The following is a 27,161-nucleotide window of genomic DNA, read 5'->3' on the forward strand; positions in this document are numbered from 1 at the left end:
AAAAAGAAAAAGATTGAATTTTGAACAAGCAATTTATGTGTGTGTTTATGTGTGTGTATATATGTGTGTTTAAGTATCTATATACATACCATATTTGATTGGCTTTGTCTTTCCCCTTAGAATTTTTTACGGATTGTCTGTTTGGGGAGAAAATAGGATTTATTAATTTTTCATCAAACATTTTCCATATGATTTAATTAAGTTTCTTCATTGGGTTTTAGAATAGTAATAAAAAAAACTGCCTGAGTGGAGACAACTAAGGATGAATAGGTTTATTGAGAGAAGAGAGAATGCAGTGTGGTAGACACAAACCTAATCTCAGGACCAACTGAAGGTGAAAGTCCACGAGTGAAAGTTAAGAGATTAGGAAGTGGGGACAGAAAATGAAGGAGCAGAATAGTGCTGGTAATGACTAAGCAAAAGGTCTGATGGAGACGGAGCTGGAAATGAGACAGTAACATTGAAAACTTCATATAACTTTGAACTTTAATATTTATACAATTGGAGAAGTGGTACAGAGCTTGTTTTTGAATAATTAATTGTTACATTGTTGATTGATTGGATAATATTGCACATTTATGCAAAATTGCTTTCCTTTCTTTTTTCTTCTATACCCTCTTCTCAAATGTATACTATTAATTTCTTATTTAAACTTCTTATTTAAAATATATATCTACAGTTGTATTAAAATAATTAATTATTGTATAGATTATATTGAACATATTATATATAATATAGTCAATATTTATTGGAGATTAAGTATATTACATTTGGAATATTAACCACATTGACATTTATAACTAGTAACTTTAAACATATTAATTGGATTTTAGATAGATATTGTAATATTGAAGGGGGAATAGAAAAGAGTGAATTACAAATAGGAAACTACATAAAATTGATCAGCAATATTTATAGGATTTATACAACTTAAATTACATTTAAGCTACATTCATTAATGAAAGTTATATATATTCATATTTAAGCTTATAGATATAGAGAAAGTACCTTAGAAGGGGGAAAACATCAGTAGCATAAAAATTATTGGTGATCTGGAGGAAGATTTATAAAGTTCTGGTGGAACAAAATAGAATAATAAAGAAATGAATATGATCACTACATCATCACTAAGAGCATGAGAGATTGACTGATATTCTCTCTATTTATGGTTCCAAAATGTGATGGAAACGAAGGAAGAAGACTTCGGGGGAATACTCCATAAGGAGTCTGTAAGGAGTTGGGTGGCCTATAAATCCCAATATTTACTTTTTAAATGTATTAGATTTGTCCTGTATGCTTTGTTGGGTCCATGAATAAATTGATCTAATACAAATTGAATTTACAGAGGAAAATGTTAAAAAATCATCACACAACCTAAAACCTTCCCTTTCTATTGGACCAGATGGTCTATGTGCATACTTCTTAAAAAAAGCTCTCCTCAACCCTGGCTGAACCCCTAAGCATAATTTTCAAAATATCTTCTACAACTAGCTCTCTACCTAAACTCTGGTCTCTAGCCACAATCATCCCTATCTTCAAAAAAGGTGATCCAAGCAATGTTGAAAACTACAGACCAATCTCCCTGACTTGTGTCACTTGCAAAGTCATAGAATCCATCATAAACCAATCTATTACACTTCATCTTGAAACTAATAACCTACTTTCCAACAAACAATTCAGTTTCAGAAAAAAATTATCCTGCAATCTACAACTCTTACACTGTAAAAACATATGGACTACCCAACTTGATCAGGATAGATCAATAGATGCAATCTATATAGACTTTTGTAAAGCCTTTGACTCAGTAGTTCATGACAAACTTCTTCTGAAACTAAAATCCTATGGCATCTCTGGATCTCTGCATGATTGGATTTCAGCGTTCCTGTCTAACAGACAACAAGTGGTCAAAATAGGCAATGCCATATCTAATCCTGCTCCAGTTAACAGTGGTGTCCCACAAGGCAGTGTTTTAGGACTTACTCTCTTTATACTCTACATAAACGATCTCTGTGACAACCTGACAAGCAATTGTGTTCTCTTTGCTGATGATGTTAAACTATTTAATACCACTGATAATACTTCTACCCTTCAAAAGGACCTTGACCATGTAGCTGAATGGTCTAACAACTGGCAACTTCAAATTTCTACCAACAAATGCTCCATCCTACACATTGGTAAAAAGAATCCAAATACTAAATACATACTTGGTAAAACTGAACTAACAGCAGACCCTCACTCAGTCAAAGACCTTGGAGTACTCATTTCCAGTGACCTAGGTGCTAGAGCCCACTGTAACAGCATTGCCAAAAAAACATTAAGAATTATAAACTTAATCTTACATAGCTTCTTCTCTAGAAACACTGATTTATTAACCAGAGCATACAAAACATTCGTCAGACCTATTCTAGAATATAGTTCACCTGTGTGAAATCCACACTGCATATCAGATATTAATACAATCAAAGGAGTCCAAAAATACTTCACAAGAAGAGTCCTTCACTCCTCCTCACATACCAAATTACCCTACTCCTCCAGACTTCAAATACTAAATCTAGAAAATTTACAACTACGTCATCTCCAAACTGATTTAACTGTTGTTCATAAAATCATACATCATAATGTACTCCCTGTCAGTGACTACTGCACCTTTAACAACAACAACACAAGAGCACGTAATAGATACAAACTGAATGTAAATCACTCCAAACTTGACTGCAGAAAATACGATTTCAGCAATAGAGTGGTCACTGCCTGGAACTCATTACCTGACTCTGTTGTTGCTTTCCCCAACCTTACATTATCTACAATTGACCTCTCCCCTTTTCTAAGAGGTCTGTAAGGGGCATGCATAAGTGCACTTATGTGCCTAATGTCCCCGTCCTACTCTCATATTATCCTTTCTATTACTATGTTCTACTTATGTTATGTTATGTTATGTCAATATGTACTATAATACTATACTTGTTTGACAAATAAAATAAATAAATAAAATAAATAAACTCAATCTGTATAGTGTGGAGGACAGAAGGAAAAGGGGGGACATGATCGAAACATTTAAATATGTCAAAGGGTTAAATAAGTTCAGGAGGGAAGTGTTTTTAATAGGAAAGTGAATACAAGAACAAGGGGACACAATCCGAAATTAGTTGGGGAAAAGATCAAAAGCAACATGAGAAAATATTATTTTACTGAAAGAGTGTAGATGGGGATGGGGCAGCAACTAGCTGGATGTGAACCAGCGAGTTGCTCTGCTCTGTCTGGACGCTACCTGAGCTTCTCACAAGTAGCGACTTTAATGTGCAAAACACATCCAGTTTTTGACACACTTTTTTGCAGTAAAAATCTTATACACCAAAAAATATAGTAATATTCCAGGGCCTGGTCCTTCTCTATTTCCACAGCAATCCCAAGAGCCAAATTTAAGTACACTGTCAAATAGATCCAGCCCGTGGCCCTTGAATTTGACACTCCTGATATAGGTTCTCCTGCTTGAGCAGGGGGTTAGACTAGAAGACCTCCTAGGTTCCTTCCAACTCTGTTATTTTGTTATTCTTACAAGGGCACTTTCAGCAGTTCAGAAATATAAGAAGAAAACTCATAGATTTAGTAATAAATTCAGCCATTTTACTCCCACAGTAAGGTCAAATATTGTAAATCTAAAATCGGAGGCCTTGCTCTCTGCATGCTTGTGTGTGTGTATTTTGGATTGAGTGATGTAGACAATTGATATATTCCTCCATCTTATATGCATAATCTTCAATAGAAGGCCACTGTGAAATCATAAACCTCATGCTTAATTCCTCATCTTCCAAGAGTAAATGGAACATGTTTTCTGTGGCATTTCAAAAACATGTTCTCTTTAGCATTTCCATAAGAAGAAGTTACCAACTCTCCAGTTATAACAAACACTATGATTAAAATGCCAGATCAATTCTCCTGTGGCTTTCAAGCTGCATCTCAGGAAATAGCAGAGGAAAATAAAAGAATAGATTAAAATCTTCAATATATGATTCACAAATGAGGGCCAAAATTGGTTGAAGTGTTCCCCAACCATTATAGGGTCAATAAGAAAAAAGGTGCCCTAAATTGGATTTTGTAACATTTCCTGCCCATAGTATAAATGTATGTTCCTTCTGGATGTCCTGCTAATATTATTAGATTACTGATTATTTCCATATCTGACAGTTTCTACTAAATTTCAATAAGTGGAACTTCCTCCATTCTCTCAGCCTCCAAGTTTAGTCCTCTGTGAGAGATACCAGGACAACCATATTGGAAGATCTGTATAACATCATTGAAATTCTTCTAAAACATCACAGCTGGATGACCAAGAAAATATATTGTCTTACAATCAGATATTCAGATCAAGAACATCCAGACATAAGTGAGGATTAAGAAAAGGGATCACATCCATAATCGAAGCATGACAGATTCTTAAGAGATCTCTCTCTATAACTAGCAGTTTTTCTACTATTGATAATATTAATTATATTTGAATCAGGACTTCAGGCAACAGGAATATAAGAAAGACCAAATGAAAAGGAATGTTGGGTGTTATTGCCATATTGGTGCTTCCAGAATTGTCTAGGAAAATACAGACTCTTAAGTGCACTGGAGATGAAGCCATTCAAATTCCACAGGAGTGGTACCAAGAAGGAGAAATTTTAATTGGGGGATTGATGTCTCATGTTCACTACATATTCCCCCAAATTATTTTCAATAGACATCCATCTGAGGAGTCGGTCAACATCCCTTTGTAAGAAATCACCCTCTCACAACTGATTCTAATCTAATCCTGCTCCCTTGTTTCTATCTCTGTAAATCAGAAAGATTATATCATTGTGTGTTAAAGAATATAAATGTATGATGGGCAAATCTTTTACAAAGGCTTGATAAATAGAAATGTTTTGTTAATTCAACATCTTATTTTCTAACTTAATCAAAGGACAATCAACTTCATTGAGAATTAGAGCCTCTTCCCACTTGGAGAAAAAAGGCACTAATTCATCATAACATAAAAGGCTCTATATTAAATATATTAAATATGTCAACTTTTCTTTAGACCATTAAACCAGCAATACATTGACCTGGCAATAAAAATAATAATTTTCAAAACTTTAGGGCAACACTAATTCTACATCTCCATTTCTTTCTTTTTTTAATATATTGATTAGATCATTGTTTTCAATCTTTTCTTCACCATGGATCTCTTTTAAACACCATGGATCATGGCCTCGAAGCCCTAAGACTTAACTCAAGATTTAAAGTTTTTGTAGACCCCCTGTGACAACATCATTGAGAAACACTGGATTAGATGTTTGAGTTCCACCTCTCCTATTTCAGAAAGATCACAGAGCAGCTTTATGAACTTTGAAAGAGCAATCCAAAGCTCAAACACAAACGTTCACAACAATAATAGAGATATGGGCTTCTCTACTCACAATCTTTTTTTATTTCTTTATTAATTTTACAATTCTAAGCATCATAACATTTCTATACAGATCTACATCTTGCATATGCATACATTGTTATTAAGTTTACATTATTTATACATTGCCTATTCCTATTTATAGAGTTTACATCTATTTCCCACATTGTCTCTTAAGTCTTTTTATTTTTTAGTCTATTTTGTCCATATATCATTGTATTCTGAGTATTTTTGTCCTTTCAATTCACCTATATCTTTTTTTCTTTACTCACAATCTTACATTATTAGAGGAGAAATAGTTTACTATGGAAGGAAACATGAATTTCTAAATATATGGCTATGTTCTTCAGCTTTAATTTCCTCATCACTCACACACACACACACACACACACACACACACCTTGGAATATTTACCCATTTATTTCTTCCATTTAACTCAGATTCTCATGAAAAAAAATCAACCAATTTCCTTTTTTTTTTCACTTCAAAGTTCGAGGCACTTCTTCTACAATCCAATGTTTTGTGTTGTTTCAAACAGTAAAATATTTAATTTTTACCACACTCAATGCCATTATTTTATTTCTATTTTAGTTTGTCAATCATGTACAGTATTAGATAACAGGTAGACACATGGACACAAACAAGGAATGAATACAAATAAATAGTACAGTAGAGCAGGGATGATAGGCAAGCTGATGTGCTTATGTACACACCCTTACCAACCTCTTGGGAATGGGATGGAATCCATGATAGAAAGTTGAAGCTGCAGGGCTTTGAGGATGTAACAACAGAGTCAGGTAGAGCATTCCAAGCATTGACCACTCTGTTGCTGAAGTCCTATTTTCTGTAATCGTGTTTGGAGCAGTTAACTTTGAGTTTGTATCTATTGTTTGCCTGTGTATTGTTGAGGTTGAAGCTGACATAGTCATTGACTGGGAAGATATTGTAGCAGACAATTATGTGTACTATGCTTAGGTCAGACCATAGGCGGCATTGTCCAAGCCCAAAATTTCAAGCCTAGTGGCATAAGGGGTTATACTTTGAAAAGAGGAATGGAGTATTTTTCTTGTGAATTATGTCTGGGCTCACTCAATTGTATTAATGTCCGATATACAGTGTGAATCCGTTGATCAGATTATGAAGACCTTATTATAATAAAATGACAATAGATTAAAGTTTACAGAGGACTAAAACCTGCATGGAGATGTAAAATGAGAATAATCTCTCTTTTTAAAGGACAGGAAAAATAGGAATCCTTCTGTAGTCCTCATTTACCTAACAATTATTCAGATATTTCAGAAATAGAATCCTTCTTTAAAGTCTTTCATACTTCCTCCTATTAATCTGAGATAGCTCAATACTTTGTACTCTGCAATGTAGAAGAGCCTTCTTTTAACTTGCATGATCTATCCCAGTTTAAGTAACTCCTAAATATTTTTAATTATACATATATATTTTAGTTGTGAATATATGAATCTTGAATGTTAAGAAACAAATTGTGAAAATATCAAAATATCTCTAGTGTACACAACTCAAGGTCAGTAGATGAAAGCAAAACATGAAAGATATTTCATGTTTTCATTTCCTTGCTCGATATCTTTTTTAGTGAAAAGAAGGTCTGGGAATAACATGACAGTAATGTTCCAATATCTAAGGGACTGCCAGTGAGAACGGGGGCCCAACCAATTCTCCAAAATATCTGAAGACAGAAAAAGAAGCAGTGGAGAGAATCAAACAAGTACTAAGGAGAAATTTCTTGATAGTCAGAAAAATTAGTCAGTGAAACAATTTGTCTCCAGAAGTTTTGGGTGCTTCAATACTGGAGGTTTTTAAGAAGAAATTGAACAATAATTTGTCTGAAATGGTGTAGATTTCCTGCTTGACAGTGAATTGGAATAGAAGAACACCAAAGTTCCTTTCCACTCGGTTGTTCTATTCTGTTCTATTCCTTTCTCTTCTGTTATTTGTTTGTTTGTTTGTCAAACATAACATGAGTAAAAAGGACAGTACGATAGGGATGGTAGGCACAGTGGTACACCTATGCACACACACACACACCAGACCTCTTAGAAACAGGTAGAGGTCAAATATAGACAATCTAAGGTTAAACTTTTTGGGGTTTGGGGAATAAATCAGGTAGTGCATTGCATTCCAATAGATCACTCTATTGCTGAAGTATTTTCTGCAGTCGAGTTTAGGGCAGTTTACATCTAGTTTGAATCTAGTAAGTGTTCATGTATTGCTGTGGTTAAAGGTGAAGTAGGAATTCTGTTGCGAGCAGAGGAGTGAAGAACTCTTCTGGTGAAATATTTCTGGACTCTCTTGAATGTATTAACGTCTGATATCCAATGTACATTCCAGACTGGTGAGCTGTATTCCAGAATTGGTCTAACAAATGTTTTGTACGCTCTGGTTCGCAGTGCAATGTTGCAATTATGCTCTGGTGGCATAATGCATAGTAAAATTCTCTTTTGAAATAAGTCGCTTTATTTGCAGTGTGGTGACAAAGTTCTACCAACACATTTTGGCTTTAGTGTTTGCTGTGAAAGAGATCAACAAGGATCCTCACATCTTGCCCAACATCACTCTTGGATTCCACATCTATGACAGCTACTCTGATTCTCAAATGACCTATCGTACTACTCTGGATTTTCTTTTTAAGTTGCATAAAATAGTCCCCAACTATATTTGTGGGACTGAAAAGAAAATTGTGGGAATCATTGGAGGGATGAGCCCTGAAACTTCCATACGCATGGCAGAAATTTTGCAGCTTTTCAAGATTCCACAGGTTAGAGCCATAGATTAGGATGGATAGAATTGTAGCATTACTACTATCACAAAATTTATCAGCTCTTGATTTTTGCATCACAGAGCAATTTCACGGTTTATTTGTGAAAACATGTAGATATAGATGTAGTATAATATATAGAGTTTGTTTAAGTTTCATTTGTGTATATGGCTGTAGAAGTTGTAATATGAATCCACTCTTAGACAATTTTAGAGCATATTTGTTTGAATCTTCATGATTATTGAGGCTACCATTAACTTCCTCACTGATTTCAATCGGTATATTTTAAGCATAATTTACACAAGCATGTTGTTTTAATATTTTAAAATGTGGAGGACAACTGATGAAAAAATGTTGACCTAGAATGAATTTAAAATCTTGATTACTTTAGCTATTGTATGAGAAAAAGAGCGGAAAATGGAATGGAATGGAATGGAATGGAGTGGCGTGGAGTGGCGTGGAATGGAAGAGAAGAGAAGAGAAAGAAGAGAAGAGTTTTAGGGAACCTTGGAGATTTTCTAGTCCAACTCATTGCTTAGGCAGGAAACCCAACACCATTTCAGATAAATGGTTGTCCAATGTCTTCTTAGAAACTTCTTTCTTTCTTTATATTTTAGCCTCCAGTCCCCTAATCATCTTTACTCTCTTCTGTGCACTCTTCCTAGATTCTCAACATCTTTTCACATCATAGCAATCAAAACCAAATGCAATATTGCAAGTGTTGCCTTACAAAGGCATTATAAACTAATATTAACACTTCACATAATCTTGATTCTATCCCTCTGTTAATTCAGCCTCGAATTTTGGGCATTTTTAAAAATCCATGTTGGATTTTGATTATTACTTTGTTTGCCTCTAGCTGTTCACTGATTCGTGCTTAATTATCTTTTCCACAATATTGACAGATGTGGAGGACAGGTTGAGAGATCTGTAGTTTCCTGGATCTATTTTTTTCTATTTTGAAGATGGGAACTGCATCAGTTCTTTATAAGTCGTCTGGTAATTCCCCAGTGCTCTAGGGTCTTTGAAAAATGTAATACAATGGTTCTGAGATCACATCTGCCAGTTTCTTGAAAACATTGGGGTGTAATCCATCTGGTCCTGGTGATTTTAACTCATCTAAAGTGGGCAGCCGCTCACTGAATTCCCCCCCACAGTTTAATTTGTGATCCTAATCTGTTTTTTATGGTGATGTTTTTTGTTAGGTTGGGCTGTTTTTCCCCTTAGTGTAAAGACAGGTGCAAAAAATGAGTTTAAGTAATTCTGCTTTCGCCATATTGCTTGATAGATACTGTAGATGGATACGTACGTAAATACATACATACATACTTAGGTAGATGGGTGAGAGGGTGGGTAGGTAGGTAGGTAGGTAGGTAGGTAGGTAGGTAGATAGATAGATAGATAGATAGATAGATAGATAGATAGATAGATAGATAGATAGATACCGTATTTTTCGGTGTATAAACCGCACTGGTATATAAGACGCACTCAGATTTTAGAGGAGGAAAACAAGGAAAAAAGTATTCTGAACCAAATGGTGTAGTAATATATTGTTTAATAAAATACCAGTGCAACAGAATACTTTTTACAACCATGTATACTTTTTAAAACCATATACACTTTTTACAAACTTCAAATTTGACAGCTTCAAGGGCTTCAAGCTTGCAGACTTTAACTCCCAGAATTTCTCCACCAGTCATGCTACCTTAGGAATGGGAGTTGAAGCTCACAAGCCTTAATCTTACCAGGTTTGAAGACCCTTGCACTTTTAACCCCTAACTCAGGGGTCTTCAAACTTGACAGTTTTAAAACTAGTGGACTTCAACTCCTAGAAGTCCTTCACCAGTCATGAGAGATGACTGGTGACACTCCACCCACCTACCCCCAGCCACCTACCCAGATTTCTTTCTTGGTTTGCTAAAACCTGAAAGCCCAGTTTGTGCTTTTGTGGAGGGGGGAAGAGAAAGTAAAGGGGTGGATCCACCCAAAGACCACACACACACACACCACCCCTCTAGGATGTTAACCCGGGCACCGCCCCCCAGTTGGGACAAGGCTTTCCCGTGAGAGATGAATGTAGGGAAAATGTCCTTCAGGACCAGATGCTGGTCTCTCGCAGAAGGTGCTTCCCCATCTTATCTCTCTCACACACACACACACACACACACACACACTTCCCTCCCTTCTCTTTCCCTCTGGCTTTCTCCAAAGCCTTTTTGAGCAGACAAGCCAAAACGCCTGTCCAAAGCAGACAGTTTTAGGGTCTGCAGAGCACTTAGGGGACACCCGCCTGTTTCTCAGCTGCTGTCATGCACCCCCACCTCACCTGCCTCGCTGTGACCCCCCAAAGGCACCCTGTAGGCAGAAGATTGGGTGGAGGCTGATGGAGGCAAGCCCTCTTCTGGTGGACAATGAGGGCTGCCTTGCAGTCCTTCTCACTCAGCTAGGTGCACAGAGAGCCGATGGGATGCCCGCTCACTTCTCCTCAACTGCTGCTGCATGCCCCCACCTCACCTGCCCAGCATCTTATTCACTGAAAAATATGGTAGATGATAGATAGATAGATAGATAGATAGATAGATAGATAGAGACAGACAGACAGACAGACAGACAGACAGACAGACAGACAGACAGACATGATATATGGCATGATATGACATGAATATATGATGTGATGTGATGTGATGTAATAGATAGGTAAGTAGACTGTATCTCTAAACTAAATTAAAATATAAAATATCCACATTGTGAAAAATAAAGTGATTAAAAATCCATAAAAATGGAATGCATCAATTGATACATTCACTTACTTTAATATTCCTCTCCTTTTCCTTTTTTTATTCCTCTTTTCTTTAGATTTCGTATGGCTCATTTCAATTGGTAGCGACTGATGAATCTCGTTTTCCCCCTTTTTATCGCATGGCCCCCAATGAAAATCTCCAGTATGACGGTTTAGTCCAGCTCCTCCTGTACTTTGGATGGAAATGGGTAGGATTCGTCATTACAGATGACAAACATGGAGAACATTTCATACAAATTATGGAACCCATGTTCTCACAAAACAAAATCTGCTCCGAATTCACTGAAAGAATTGACAGAAATTTCAATTTTTATGAATTATTGGACATGATTGACCGAATTGTAAGTCACATTAATGTATTCACAGAGAAAACAGCAAATGTAGTTATTCTACATGGAGAATATACAGTCTTTATGTGGCTGGTCTCTGTTATACTAGTGACTTCAAATTTTCTTCCAACAGCTCTTGATACTGTACAGAAACATTCCCTACAAAGAGTGTGGATCACAATGGCACAAAATGATTTCACGCTACATACCTTCCAAAGGGAGATTGATTTGCAAAGGTTTCATGGAGCAATTTCCATCTCAATTGCCAAAAAAGAACTTCCAGGTTTCCATCAATATGTACAGGCTATCACTCCCTCTGGGACAAATCAGGATGGCTTTATAAGAGATTTTTGGATCCAAGCTTTTAGCTGCTCAATACCAAATAAAGATGCTCCTGAAGATGGGGAATGTACTGGAGAAGAAAGACTGGAGGACCTTCCAGCACCCTTCTTTGAAATCAGCATGATTAGTCATAGTTACAGTATCTATAATGCTGCCTATGCTGTGGCTCAAGCCTTACATGCTGCTCATGCATTTAGGACACATCAAAATATACAAAAGTACATGGATCAAATACGACCAAAAATTGTAGAAGCCTGGCAGGTAAGATTTCCTCCTTCTCACTTCTCTTTCTAAAGATTCTCCATGGTTAAAACAGAGTGCCAGGACTTAAGACTGTGACAACATGGAGCATAGCACAGAGATAACACATACAGCTGGCAGTTCAAACCAACCCTTTTAGTGCTCCAAATCTCCCCCAAATAAAATTCAAAGAGCCTCTGGAGCAATTAGTCCAGTCCAGGACTGTCTGCTTCAATGCTGCATGGCAATAAATCCCAAATTTATCTAGCAAAACAAGAACAAAGAAAGAGTTCAGGGAGCAAAAGAAACAAGATACTCAGTCCAAAATACCACAAAGGAATACAAGGATCTTGGCAAGTTCAAACATCGGCACAAAACACACCAGGAGGTCAGTGTTTGTTCCCGACAAATGCCCCTCCCCATATAATCTCCTTATTTCCCATTCCCCAGCCTAGTGAAGCTGGGCACTATCCTCATGGGTGGCCTCCTCTATCTGAGCTGAACCCGCTTCCTCTGCACTGTCCAAGCCCTTGCATCAGAAGGGGCTGGTCTATGCTCCTTGGCTGATATCTGCTCTTCCCTGCCTTGAGGCCTTGCTAATTCCAAACAATCTTGCCTGGACTGACTCTTCCATTCCCCAGTTTTCTCCAAGGCCAAGAGAGCTACTCATTGTCAGTTCTTGTTTCAGCTCATCCTCCTCCACACGGTCTGATGGGGGAAATGATGGGCCACCATTCCTGGTGCCACCGGAATGGGCTGGGAGCATCTGCAGCATGTGCACACATGCATGGCATGGGATTCAGCTTCTGCACATGTGCAGAAGCTAAATTTGTGTGAGGACGCACAATTTCTGGCTTTTTTTGCTTCCACGAATTTGCATAAGCAAAAAAGCTGAAAACAGCAAAAATCAGGTGAGTTATCCCCACCACCTGCCTGGTCCATTTGCCCAGCCGCCGTCTGCCCTGCCATGAGTAGCGGCTCTGCTACAACCTACCCGAGTGCTCCACCAGCTGCCTTACCTTTCACTTTGGTGCTTGCATAATGGCTTCTCCCTCACTGTGCCGAGAAGATGGCATGGGGCATGGGGGGGAGGCCGGGTGACCCGGAGACCCAGCTGCACAACTTGCTCTATTATCTCTCATGCCGTAGGCATCTCTCGATACAGTGATGGTGCCCCGAGCAAGTCAGGGCCTTCAGGAGCACAGTGCTGCTGCTCCCAAAGGCCATGACTCGTTCGGGGTGCCATCGCCCTGTGAGAGCAGCGAACAGGCCATGCTGCCGCTTTAGGTGCCATAGTGAGCTTTGGCTGCTATGCATGTGCAGCAGCTGAAATCCCATGTAGACGTCCTTCCGGCAGCGAGATTTGGGCAAAAAGTGCTGGTTTCTTTGCTTCCGCACATGTGCAGAAGCAAAAAACTAGTAATTTTTACCAGAATTGGGCCAGTTGCATGTGCACGGTGTATGTGTGCAAGCCCGGCAGTAATGGAGCTACTTTCCCACCATTCCAGGGCTTGGCCCATCCCTAGATGGGGGCATGACAAAGAGTCTACTGATCATTGTAGGTCAGCTATCTAAAGATCATGTTCATCTTAATTCAACATTCATACATTATTTATTTATTTATTTATTTATTTATTCATTCATTCATTCATTCATTCATTCATTCATTAGATTTGTATGCCGGCCTTCTCTGAGGACTCGGGACAGCTAAAGGCATATAATGTAACAATATAATACAACGGCAAATCTAATTAAATCTAAAATTACAATCTAAAAATCCAATATTTAAAAATAATCATACCATTTCAATGATACAAAATATATCTCATTTCGTTGGCCAGAGGGCTGAGACCTAATTGCCCCAAGCCTTGCTACATAGATGAGTCTTAAGACTCTTACGGAAGGCAAGAAGTGTGTGAGCAGTGTGAATCTCCAGGGGGATGATTCTTCCCCTAGGCCCTACCAAGCCACATTGTCTGGCTGATGTTACCTGGAGAAGGCCAACTCTATGGGACCTAATCAGTCACTGGAACTCATAAAGCGGTCCCGCAAGTAATCTGGCCTGATGCCATGTAGGGCTTTATAGATCTTTTTTTGGGGGTGTGTGTAAATTTTTGTTTTATTTTTCTTCTCCAATCACGTGTACAGAAAAAAGGATACCATTAATTTTAAGTTACATTACAGTATATAATTTTTGCAATTTATAGATCGTATTGTGTCCGGAAACCAATTGGCAACCAATGCAGTCCGCAGAGTGTTGGAGAAATATGGGCATGCCTAGAGACTGCTCTCGCAGCTGCATTTTGCACAATTTGAAGTTTCCGAACACTCTTCAGAGGTAGTAACATGTAGAGAGCATTGCAGTAGTCGATCCTCGAGGTGATAAGGGCATGAGCAACTGTGAGCAGAGACTCCTTGTCCAAATAGGGCCGCAGTTGCACAAGGTAAATCTGGGCAAACGCCCCTCTCACCATAGCTGAAAGATGATGATTTAAAGTTAGCTGTGGATCGAGGAGGATGCCCATGTTGCGTACCCTCTATGAGGAGGTCAGAATCCTCCCCCCAGAGTAATGGATGGACAGAGGAGAATGTCCTTGGGAGGCAGAACCCATGGCCACTCCCTCTTGTCAGGTTTGAGTCTGAGTCTGTTAACACTCATCCAAACCCTAACAGCCTCCAGACACCAGCACATCACTGCTTCACTGAGTGGAATTAGAAATGTTGATCCACTGAAGATATTGTCCTTTGCCTGCATATCTCAGCTTTTCCTTCTTTTGACACCAACTCAACTGGTCTTTAACGCTCGGATCCGGGCAGACCTTGACTCCAATTGGATAACAGAGTCAACTGACAATGAGTCAGTCGAGGTGACTGGGGCCCGTACTTGTCCATCTGTCTGGGAAGAGTTTGATCTGGTGACATTTGATGAAGTGGACAAGGCCATTGGAGCTGTGAGTTCTGTCACCTGCTTACTGGATCCGTGTCCCTCCTGGCTGGTCTCCACCAGCAGGGAGGTGATACGGAGCTGGGTCCAGGAGATTGTCAACGCTTCTTTGGGGAGGGGGTCCTTTCTGGATCCCTACAAGGAGGCACTTGTGCACCCCCTCCCCAAAAAGCTTTCCCTGGACCCAGCCATTCTTAACAACTATCGGCCAGTCTCCAACCTTCCCTTTATGGGGAAGGTTGTTGAGAAGGTGGTGGCACTCCAATTCCAACGGCCCTTGGAAGAAGCTGATTATCTAGGCCCTCAGCGGTCAGGATTCAGGCCTGGCTACAGCACAGAAACTGCTTTGGTCGCATTGATGGTTGATCTCTGGCGGGCCCAGGACAGGGGTTTATCCTCTGTCCTGGTGTTTCTTGACCTCTCAGCAGCTTTTGATACCATCAACCATGGTATCCTTCTGCGCCGGCTGGAGGGGTTGGGAGTGGGAGGCACTGTTCTTCAGTGATTCTCCTCCGACCTCACTGGTCGGTCGCAGTCGGTGTTAGTGGGGGGTCAGAGGTCGACCTCTAGGTCTCACCCTTGTGGGGTACCTCAGGGGTTGGTCCTCTCCCCCCTTCTATTTATTTATTTTTTATTATTATTATTATTTATTAGATTTGCATGCCGCCCCTCTCCGAAGACTCGGGGCGGCTCACAACAGTAATAAAAACAATATAGTATTGGAACAAATCTAATATTAAAAAACATATAAAACCCTATCATTATTTTAAAAAAACCAAACAGCACATTCATACCAAACATAAAACAAAGTATAAAAAAGCCTGGGGGAAAGGTGTCTCAACTCCCCCATGCCTGGCGGTATAAGTGAGTCTTGAGTAGTTTATGAAAGACAGGGACGGTGAGGGCAGTTCTAATCTCCGGGGGAGTTGGTTCCAGAGGGCCAGGGCCGCCACAGAGAAGGCTCTTCCCCTGGGGCCTGCCAAACGACATTTTTTAGTTTATGGGACCCAGAGAAGGCCAACTCTGTGGAACCTTATCGGTTGCTGGGATTCATGTGGTAGGAGGCGGTTCTGGAGGTGCTCTGGTCCAATGCCCGTGGAAAAGGGTGTGCGGGGGGTATTTTGGGCTGCGTGCGTGCGTACGCGTGCAGCTTACAGTGAACAGTGCCCGGGCCTATGCAATTTATGTATTGTATGTCTGTGTGTATGTCTGGTTTAATAATGGGGGTTTTAAATTATTTTTAAAAAATCTATTAGATTTGTCATGAATTGTTTTATTGTATGCTGTGAGCCGCCCCGAGTCTACGGAGAGGGGCGGCATACAAATCTAATAAATAATAATAATAATTCTTCTGCCTGGCTATTTCTCTGCATAAATAACAGAATAAAAGACTAAGAGAGTGTGAAGATCTTCTTTGGAGTTTTTCTAGTCCAACACACTGCTTAGATAAATGGTTGCCCAACAACAACAATCAACTTTATTTGATTAGGCAATCGACCATATCAAAGCAAAAAAAGGGAACACATCAGTCGTCATAAAACTGTGACTGGTTAAAATACAATAAAATTGGATAAAATAAAGGGAATTTGGATAAATAAGTTAAAATGCAGTATAATATGCTAAAATTGAGTAGTAAAACATGAGAATATAGCTCATGCAAAGGATTATATTAAACAAATGTAAGGTACTGATATAAAATATTCTTAAGTGAATTCATCTCCTTTGCATGCCACCCCAATATGTTCTATAATACGTATTCTCATCTGAACAGCCCTGACTATAAACATAATGGTTTTAGAAACTACATATATATTTGTACCCTGAAGTAAGATAATTGTTGCCCAATCTCTTCTTTAAAAACCTCCAGTGTTGGAGCATCCATTACATCTGGAGGCAAGTCGTTCCCCTAAGTAATTGTTCAAATGGTTAGGAAATTTGTCCTTAGTTCTATTTTCTGCTTGGTTCTCTCTTTGACTAGTTCAAGTCAATACTGTATTCTTCTTATTGCTTCTTCTTACTATTTCCAACTTTCTATATAATGTCCCCCCCCAAAAAATAACCAAAATATATTTTAACATTGAATGTGGAATATGGTCCAATTATAACAATTAAACTGCTTCAATCCTCCATACTTTTTATTCATGGTGAGCAAAAGCTCCAAATTTTAAAAAGAAAGTATTGTGTCAGGCCATTAGGAAGCATATTGGTTTCTCTAAAACAATTACGATTTCTTCTGCAAGATACACTCATTTCTGCAGAGAATTTCCTTCAACAACAATGCTGGAGATGAAATTAAATTAAATGAAGATGGAGCACTAGATGCTGGATTTGACATTGTAAATTTGATTACATTCCCAAACAACTCTTATATCAACATCCCAGTTGGAGAACTAGATCCACAAGCTCCTGCAGGAAAAACCTTCTTCATTCATCAAGATAAAATCAGGTGGCATCATGGATTCACTCAGGTACAATATTATGGACTAAAAGAACAATTTTGTATATGCTCCTTTTCTCACATCTAGCCTTTTCTTTATACCAGTGGTTCCCAAACTTGGCAAATTTAAGACATGTGGATTTCAACTTCCAGAATTGTCCATAGCTTTAGACCATTGATAACAGCTAACTTATCAGCCCCAAATACATTCCAATCAATCTCATACGTGGTCAAATTTCGATGATATAACTAATGCTGCCAGAGATTTCTCGTGGTTTGAAGATGTTGAAGGTATTGCTGTAGGATGGGAGCTGTTCCAAGCAACTGGCTGATCGTTTTATAATTTCTTTATTGTCTTTTCCACATCATTACTAATCATTAGTAATCTACTACATCCCATGCAAATACATTTCAAAATATATTTTGTACTGTATTTTTTGAGCCTCCTGGGTCTCTGGAGAGGGGTGGCATACAAGACTAAATAATAATAATAATAATAATAATAATAATAATAATAATAATAATACTATTATTATTATTATTTCAGAATTACATATTTCAATCTTTATATTTTCTTCTATTTTTCAATCTTCATCTTTTCTTAAATTATTTTATAATTTCATTTCAATATATTATTCATATATATATAATCTTTATTACAATGAACATTGTTTCCTCACTCATATAATACTAGTAAATTAATTTTCTATCATCAAACCTATATTCAAAGATATTACTTTCCTTTTTTTCCATACAAAACATATTTAAGTTACTTATGTTACATTCATAATTTCTATTATCAGACTTATATTCAAAAAGTATTTTACCTATTCCACATTATATTTTCTTCTGATTTTCAATCTTCATCTTTTCTTCTTATTTTATAACTTCATTTCTACCTGTTATTCATATATATATATATGTTATCCTTATTATAGTAAGCAATTTATTCATATCCCAACACATGTAACTTCATTTTCACATGTTTTTTATCTTCAAACTTATCTTCAAATGTATTAGTTTTCTTTTCTTCATACAAAACATATTTAAAAGTTACATATTTTCAATCTTCATATTTTCTATTATCAAGCTTATATTCGAAAATATTACTACTAATTAAACATACACATTTTTATTTTTATTTTATCCCTTCTCTTTTACCCTGCTCCAATGTTTTAATCAGCTTTTCATTTTCTTTTTTGGTTGTCTCACTCATATTTCTTTTAGCTCTCTAATTTCTATCTTTAACTTCATTTTTTTGCTATAGTCGCTATCTTTCTTTCCTCTCTTTTTCCCTTGTTTAATATTGCTTTCCTTTTTTCTAGTTTTTTTCTTTATTTCCCCTTCTAGCTTTCTTTTCCTTGCTTATCTTTCCTTTACCAGAGATCCTCCCCTTTTGCTCTGTTACCTTTTTCTCCCTCTGTGTTTCAATCCTCCTTTTGTTGTATTTTTCTTTCTTGTTGCTTATTTCTTGGTTCCTCTGTTTCTTTCATTCTTCCATGGTTCTCCATATTTTCCTCATTAGTCTGAACAGTATTTGTTATTTTTTCCATTATATTTTCCAGTTTTAGTTCTATACAATCCATAACTTGAAGTATTTCTTTCATACTCACATGCTGCTTATTTACAATAGTCTTAATATCCTGGGGTATGCTTTCCACATCTTTATTTCCAGTTGGTGTCATTTTTACAATAAAGTTTAATCTGTGTTTTTTGTCCAACAAAGGGAAAAGTTATACCCTCTTTATTATTCTATGCTTAATTTCATTATTTTATGTTTATAAATCCAGTATATGCAATATCAATTATAGTAAAGCAGAGACAGCTTCCAGTTCAAGTATCAACATTTTTTTCCTTTTAAAATAGGGCATCATTCCAAAACCACATCTTCTTTTAAATCTTCCAAGAAAAAAAATCCTCCTAGTTCCCAAATGTTTTTCTTCACTGTTTTAGCATGCTTAACCCACCATTATTTTTTAGTTTCCTTATTTCTCCCCCCTTATGTTCTATGGGTTATTTAAAAAGCAAACAAATATGGAAAAAAATATGGAAATGGATAAAATAAATTACTGCAATAGAAATTAAATTTGAAACAGAAACACTCATATTGGGAATGATCAATATGAATATTAAAAAAGATGATAAATGCCTAATTATACATCTGACTACTGTCGCAAAAAATTGTTATGCTCAAAACTGGAAAAAGGATTCTATACCTACTAGTGCACACATTAAAATTTGCCCCATGTAATATTTTGAGTGTCTATGCGACGTTTTGGTGAAATCACATTCACCATCATCAGGCTGAAGTTTTAAGCTTCGTGCTGTTGTAAATATGGAATATTTACATATTTACAACAGCACGAAGCTTAAAACTTCAGCCTGATGATGGTGAATGTGATTTCACCGAAACATCGCATAGACACTCAAAATATTACACTGGGCAAAACCCGAACTCAGAACAATCTACACACACACACACACACACACACACACACACACACACACACACACACACACATATATATATATATATATATATATATATATATATATATATATATATTTGTTTTCGTAACAATTTTCAGAACAATCTACATATATATATATATATATATGACAGTCTTGGTATATTCAGGTTTCTTCCCGTGAAAATACCTGTACCCGTGAAAATCTACGAAAACAAATATATATATATATATATATATATATATATATATATATATATATATATATATATATATATATATATATTGTAGATATATTCTTGTTATCTGGGATACAAATATATATATTTGTTTTTTGAGATGTTACAGTCCTTGAATTGAAAGATATAGCTTTCATATATTTGTATTCTTTTTAGTTCTTAAGAAATATACAGTTAATTTAGGAGAGCATGAGAAATATCAATATGGAAAACCGCAAACTGAATATTTTATTGTTTATTTATAAAACATAATAAGGAAAGAAAGATAGAGCAAGGTATCTCTCTAACTTTTTTTTGTGTATATATTTGTATGTGCTTTTTTGTATTATATATTCTTTAATATTTTTTTTAAAAAAAGAAATACAACTTCAATTATGTTCCTGGTTTCAGCAACCTTTCCAAGGTTAACTTGTGTGTTTTATGGTAGGACTGACTGTCAACAGTCTTGTTTTTGTACATTGGCTTTGACACACACAAAAAATACTGACCTCTTTTTATTTATTTTGGGATAGCTACCACCTCTCTCATTATGTAATGAGCCATGTCCTCTTGGAAAAATAAAGAACAAGATCGAAGGGGAGAAATTTTGCTGCTATGCTTGTGCTCTGTGTCCTGAAAATATGATATCCAGACAAATAGGTAAGATAGCATCACTATGGACCTATGCCTAAAAGTTAATTTCTGTAGCCTGTATCCCAGATAACAAGAATCTCTTCAATATTATTTGCTTGCTTTATTGATACATTTCAAGTTAGGGGAAAAGAAGGTGGAATCAAAGTGAAATAACAGGGCACCTCACATAAAGCAATCAGTCATGAAATAGGACACTTCTCCCAGTTTGCTTATGCCTGTCGGTCATCAAAGAGCCAGTCGCAAAGGCAATGTGAGGCTCAGGCCACCTGGATGCTGCCATTTGGGTTCTTTTACCCTCTGCACATTCACAGAATGCTTTGTGCATGCGCAGAGGGTAAAATAACTAAAATGGCGGCCTGCAGGTAGATGGGCAGAGCCTCAAACTGCCTTCATGACCAGTTCTCTGACGACTGACAGGCATGAGTGAATTGGGAGCATTTTACCCCTGGGACACTTCCCATTCTCCTATCCCCTAGTGATTCTGACTATTTTCCAGATCTAAAGCTTCTCCTTTTTTTTCCCACAAGATGGCAATTGGTTAGAAAATGTGGCATGCTCTTCTCTTGCTCAGAAATGCTACTCAATCTAGTTCACTCAAATCATCAATTATGATGTACAAAAATCTAAATAGTTTTTCTTCTCAGTATTCATTTCTTTCATGTAGGTCAGGGGTGTCAAACTCAAGGCCTGGGGGATAGATCCACCTGTGGGGTGCTTTCGATCTGGCCAATGGGACCACTCTAGAAAAAGCAAATGACTGACCTGCAGTGCCTCTGCCAGCAATAACAGAGCACGTGCCCTCAGCCCTCCCAAGCTTCATTTTCACTGGCAGAGGGTTGCAAAAAACTGTCCCAAGAGTTACAAATTTTTTAGAAAATACTTTGGAGGGAGATCCTGGAATCAATTCTGAAACTTGGGAAAACTTTGATTCTGTTCAAAAACTCATTTCTCTTTTTTTCCAGATAAGGAGAATTGTGACAGATGTCCAAAGGATCAATTTCCAAACCAAGCGCATGATGAGTGCATTCCAAAGGCAATGAATTTCCTCTCCTTTGAAGAACCACTGGGCATTACTATAATGTCTCTGTCTCTTCTCTTTTCCTTCTCCACAGTTCTTGTCCTTGCGATTTTCATTAAACAACAGGACACTCCCATTGTCAAAGCCAACAATCGCAACATTACCTACCTTCTACTTGTTTCCCTCTTTCTCTGTTTCCTCTGCTCACTTCTGTTCATTGGACAGCCCAATAAGGCAACCTGCCTCCTCCGACAAACAGCATTTGGCATCATCTTTTCTATTGCAATTTCTTCTATATTAGCCAAAACTATCACTGTTGTTGTAGCATTCCTAGCCTCAAAGCCAGGAAGCCTTTTCCACAAGTGGGTAGGACAAAAATTTGCCTATTCTATTATCTGGTTTTGCTCCTTCATTCAAGTAATTATTTGTGTTGGTTGGTTGAGTACCTCTCCTCCATTTCCCAATTTGGACATGGAAACAATCTTTGGAGAAATAATAGTTGAATGCCATGAAGGCTCCATCATCATGTTTTACTGTGTTTTGGGCTACATGGGCCTCTTGGCTCTTCTCAGCTTCACTGTAGCATTCCTAGCCAGGAAGTTACCAGATAGTTTCAATGAAGCCAAGTTCATTACATTCAGCATGTTGGTTTTTTGCAGTGTTTGGTTGACCTTTGTCCCCACTTATCTGAGCACCAAAGGAAAGTACATGGTGGCTGTGGAGATCTTCTCTATCCTGTCTTCTGGTGTTGGTTTACTGGGATGCATCTTCACCCCCAAAATCTATATAATTATACTGAGGCCTGAACTCAACACTAGAGCGCATTTAATACATAAAAAATAGAAAAAGAACAAGATTGAATTTTGAACAAGCAATTTATGTGTGTGTTTATATGTGTGTATATGTTCTTTGATTGACTTTGTCTTTCCCTTTAGAATTCTTTATGGATTGTGTGTTTGGGGAGAAAATAGGATATATTAATTTTTCATCAAACAATTTTCCATATGATTTAATTAAATTTCTTCATTGGGTTTTAGAATAGTAATAAGAAAACAACACAGTCACTACCATGACAGACATTAGGAAAAAAAACAGACTAGGACCTCCAGTGGTGACATTGGGGAAGTGCAGAGGGAGAAGGATGATACCTGCCATTTGATTCTGCTTTTCTTTGTGCTTGGAAACTTTTTGAGGCACAAAAAATTTGTTGGATTTTGTGAAACACAGGGGCATCCTGAGAAACAGAGAGGTGGAGAGCAACAACCCACTGGAATGAAGGGCACCTTCTTTAATCTGGTGTGAAAACATTCTGTCATGTTATTTTGACATGGTAAATCCTAAGCCGTAACTAGTCACAAGAGTATTGGTAGAAGAATTATGTAAGCAGTCTATGCCTGACTCAAACAGTATGGGCATCCTATATTCATTGTGGACAGAACTGTCAAAATGAGTGGTTTCAAAAATTTTGGCAAAGAAAGAAGCTCCAGGGGAAACCTAGCTGTGATTGTGAGAGAAAAGCAAGAAACTAGAAGAACAATTGGCAATAGAGAGAAAAAATAAAAAGAAGGACTTGGATAGAAGGTGAGATTGACAGCGAGTGTGTGAGAGATATGGTATGGAGAGAGATGGTGAACAATGCCTGGGAAAAAAAGATGAGGGTGGAACATGTAGTTAGACAGCCAGTGATCCAGGTAGAGGCCAGATGGAGGTGATTTAAACTGGAAAAAACACCAGGGAGCTTAGAGACTGCCCGAGTCGAGACAACTAAGGATGAATAAGTTAATTGAGAGAAGAGAGAATGCAGTGTAGTAGACACAAACCTAATCTCAGGACCAACTGAAGGTGAAAGTCCAAAACAATCCAGAGTCCACGAGTGAAAGTTAAGAGATTAGGAAGTGAGGATAAAAAATGAAGGAGCAGAATACTGGTAGTAATGACTAAGCAAAAGGTCTGATGGAGACGGAGCTGGAAATGAGACAGTAACATTACAAACTTGGAATAACCTTGAAGTTTAATATTTATACAATTGGAGAAGTGGTACAGAGCTTGTTTTTGAATAATTAATAGTTAAATTGTTGATTGATGTGATAATATTGCACATTTATGCAAAATTGCTTTCTTTTCTTTTTTCTTCTATTCCCTCTTCTCTATAGATTATAACATTTATACTATTAACTTCTTATTTAAACTTCTTATTTAAAATATATATCTACAGTTGTATTAATATAATTAATTATTGTATAGATTATATTGAACACATGATATTTTAAGGATATCTATTTATAATATAGTCAATATTTATTGGAGATTAAGTATATTACATTTGGAATATTTACCACATTGTCATTTACAACTAAACTTTAAACATATTAATTGGATTTTAGATAGATATTATAATATTGAGGGGGGAATAGAAAATAGTGAATAACAAATAGGAAACTACATAAAATTGATTAGCAATATTTTTAGGATTTATACAACTTAAATTACATTTAAGCTACATTCATTAATGAAAGTTGTATATAGTCATATTTAAGTTTATAGATATAGAGAAAGTAACTTAGAAGGGGGAAAACACCAGTAGCATAAAAATTATTGGTGATCTGGGGGAGGATTTAAAAATTTTTGGTGGAACAAAATGGAATAATAAAGGAAATGACTACTATCACTACAAGATCACTAAGAGCAGGGGGGAAAGCAACATCTAACCCCACTATAGTGACAGCCAGTCAATGATTAATAAAAAAGATGTTGACTTTCAAAAAAAGCTACATCTGTAATACAAACAATGAACTCCACACTAGTAATGATGCAGGAAACTATGGTGAAGCTACAGGAAGCGATATCAAAGAATCATGTAGACTTAAAAACAAATATTCAGAAATTTGACAATAAGATTTGTTTGATTAAGAAACAATCCAAAAAAATGAACAGCATATAAAATTGGTGGAAACAAAGGCTAACAAAACAGAAATAAAATGGCAATGAATGGACCAAAAAATGTCATCAGTAAATAAGGATTTTGGAAAGTCTTTGATACATCAATAGATTGACCGATATTCCCTCTATTTGTGGTTCCAAAATGTGATGGAAGCGAAGGAAGAAGACGTGGAGGTAATAATCCATAAGGAGTCTGTAAGGAGTTGGTTGGCCTATAAATCCCAATAAATAAATAAATAAATAAATAAATAAATAAATAAATAAATAAATAAATAAATAAATAAATAAATACATACATACATACATACATACATACATACATACATACATACATACATACATACATGATTACTACTGCAATGCTCTCTTCAAATCGTGGAGAATGCAGCCATGTGAGCTGTCATGGTCTCCCTTGATATACCCATGTCTCTCCAAAACTTCGCGGACTGCATTGGTTGCCAATTGATGGATGGGCCAATAACTGTCAACAGTAAATAAGGATTTTGAAAATTCTTTGATACATCTAGAGATTGACTGATATTACCTCTATTTGTGGTTCCAAAATGTGATGGGAACCAAGGAAGAAGACTTGGGGGGAATAATCCATAAGGAGTCCGTAAGGAGTTGGGTGGCCTATAAATCTAGACAAACAAACAAACAAATAAATAAATAAATGCAGAAATTATAGCTGAGACCCTACAGCAGTGGTTCTCAACATGGGGGGCGGGACCCTTTTGGGGGTCGAATGACTATTTCCCCTGGTATTAGGAACTAAAGCTTCTGTTCTGGCATCTTGGAACATATTTTTACAATCTGACCAATCAGGCATTTACAGTGGGGGCATCCCTCTGACCTTCCTGCCAATCAGCTCAAAGCTCTGTTGAGAGAATTGGCACTAGACTTATGGTTTGGGGTCACCACAACACGAGGAACAGTTTTAAGGGGTCGCTGCCTTAAAAAGGTTGAGAACCACTGCCTTACAGAGAGATAAGCAAGAAATTGTAAATGAGTTGGACTAAACGCCATCACCTACTCTAGAAAGTACACCTCAGATTTGCAAGGAAAAAGGTCTGAGACAACATATCCAAAATTACGAGAGAAGAATCATTGATATATAAAGAGAAAGAAGTTATCACTTTGAAATAAGTCCAAAGATGGGTCCGTGAATAAAGGAGATACTATCTATTTTTGATGTCCTTCCTAAATAAAAGAAACATCTTAGAAGGAATAATAATTACTTGGGAAGGCAAGAAAATTAAAGTGGATAACCTAGACAAGGTCCAAGATGTGTATGACCAACTAACAGGGATGGAGGAGGAATCAAATAGTAGAGAGAAGTTGGAGCTAATAAGTCAAGAAGAGTAGCACAAAATCAAAAGCTATCTAGAGCAAATTGTGGCACAGACAATCCTTTTTAAACCTTAACTTTCCCTTCTTGGTATTGGAAGGCAGAAATTTTAAAATGACGCTAAATACTTAATCTTTCACATTATAATGGTGGCAAGATTACTATATGCACAAAATTGGAAAACCAAAACAGCCCCCACAACTTTAAACTTCATAATTAAGGTCCTTGAGTGTGCAGAAATGACTAAAATGACTTTGGAGCTACAGGAAAAAAATAAATCTGAATTTTACAAAATATAGGAAAGTTGGTACAAATGGCTCAAACAGAAAAAATACATTAAAAATCTAGTGAAAAGTAAAATTAGACACTTCCTTTCTTTTCCAAACATAATGAAAATGTAGAAACACTGCACCATAAATTGATGGAACGTAAAACCCCTAAAACCGAACTCGTACCTTTCTCAGAAATACCCAAATTAATACAAATATAGTATACAGAACCAAAGAAAATAAATACACAATTCCAACAACAATTCTATCAACAAAATGCTAAGCAAGGTTCCAATAACGTAATAAGGACTGAATCGATAGTACAAAAGGAGAGGACCCTCCAAGACCACCCTTCTTCGATGAGAGAAATAAGGATTTTACATACTAACTCCAGACTTTTAGTCCAAAAATCATGTACCACTGCTGGCCCTAGATCAGGGTGGGCCTTGGAGAATAGCTCTGCCCATGAGAAAGGGCATATCAGTGTATACCAACACCCCTTCTCCAGTGGGCAGAGCTATCCTCCAATAAATTGGGACATACCAAAGATCATATGCTGCAACGTCCTGCCTGTCAATGACTACTTCAGCTTCAACTACAACAACACTAGAGCACATAACAGATTCAAGCTCAATATTAACTGCTCCAAACTTGGCTGTAAAAAAAATGACTTTAGTAATAGAGTTGTTGAAGTGTGGAACTCATTACTGGACTCTGTAGTATCATCACCTAACCCCCAACATTTTGCCCTTGGACTGTCCACGGTTGACCTCTCCAGATTCCTAACAGATCAGGAAGGAGCATGCATAAGTGCACTAGAGTGCCTTCTGACCCCTGTCCTATTGTCTCTCCTATATACCATATATCTTCTCTTCTATCCATTTATCTTTCTTTTATTCTCTCTTTGATTTATCTTATCTTATACTCTCTCTTCTATT

General features: G+C 37.0%; 1 protein-coding gene across 1 annotated transcript; it reads left to right on the forward strand.

The window, feature by feature from the left end:
• Positions 1-4,544: 4,544 nt before the first annotated feature.
• On the forward strand, positions 4,545-22,509 carry LOC139154427 (vomeronasal type-2 receptor 26-like). Its single transcript, XM_070729020.1, has 6 exons — positions 4,545-4,756; positions 7,925-8,216; positions 11,073-11,948; positions 17,112-17,339; positions 20,528-20,654; positions 21,611-22,509. The coding sequence occupies exons 1-6, from the start codon at positions 4,545-4,547 to the stop codon at positions 22,507-22,509; spliced, it is 2,634 nt and encodes an 877-aa protein (XP_070585121.1).
• The last annotated feature ends 4,652 nt before the right edge of the window (positions 22,510-27,161 follow it).

This window comes from Erythrolamprus reginae, chromosome Z (assembly GCF_031021105.1).
Source record: "Erythrolamprus reginae isolate rEryReg1 chromosome Z, rEryReg1.hap1, whole genome shotgun sequence".
Classification (NCBI taxonomy): domain Eukaryota; kingdom Metazoa; phylum Chordata; class Lepidosauria; order Squamata; family Dipsadidae; genus Erythrolamprus; species Erythrolamprus reginae.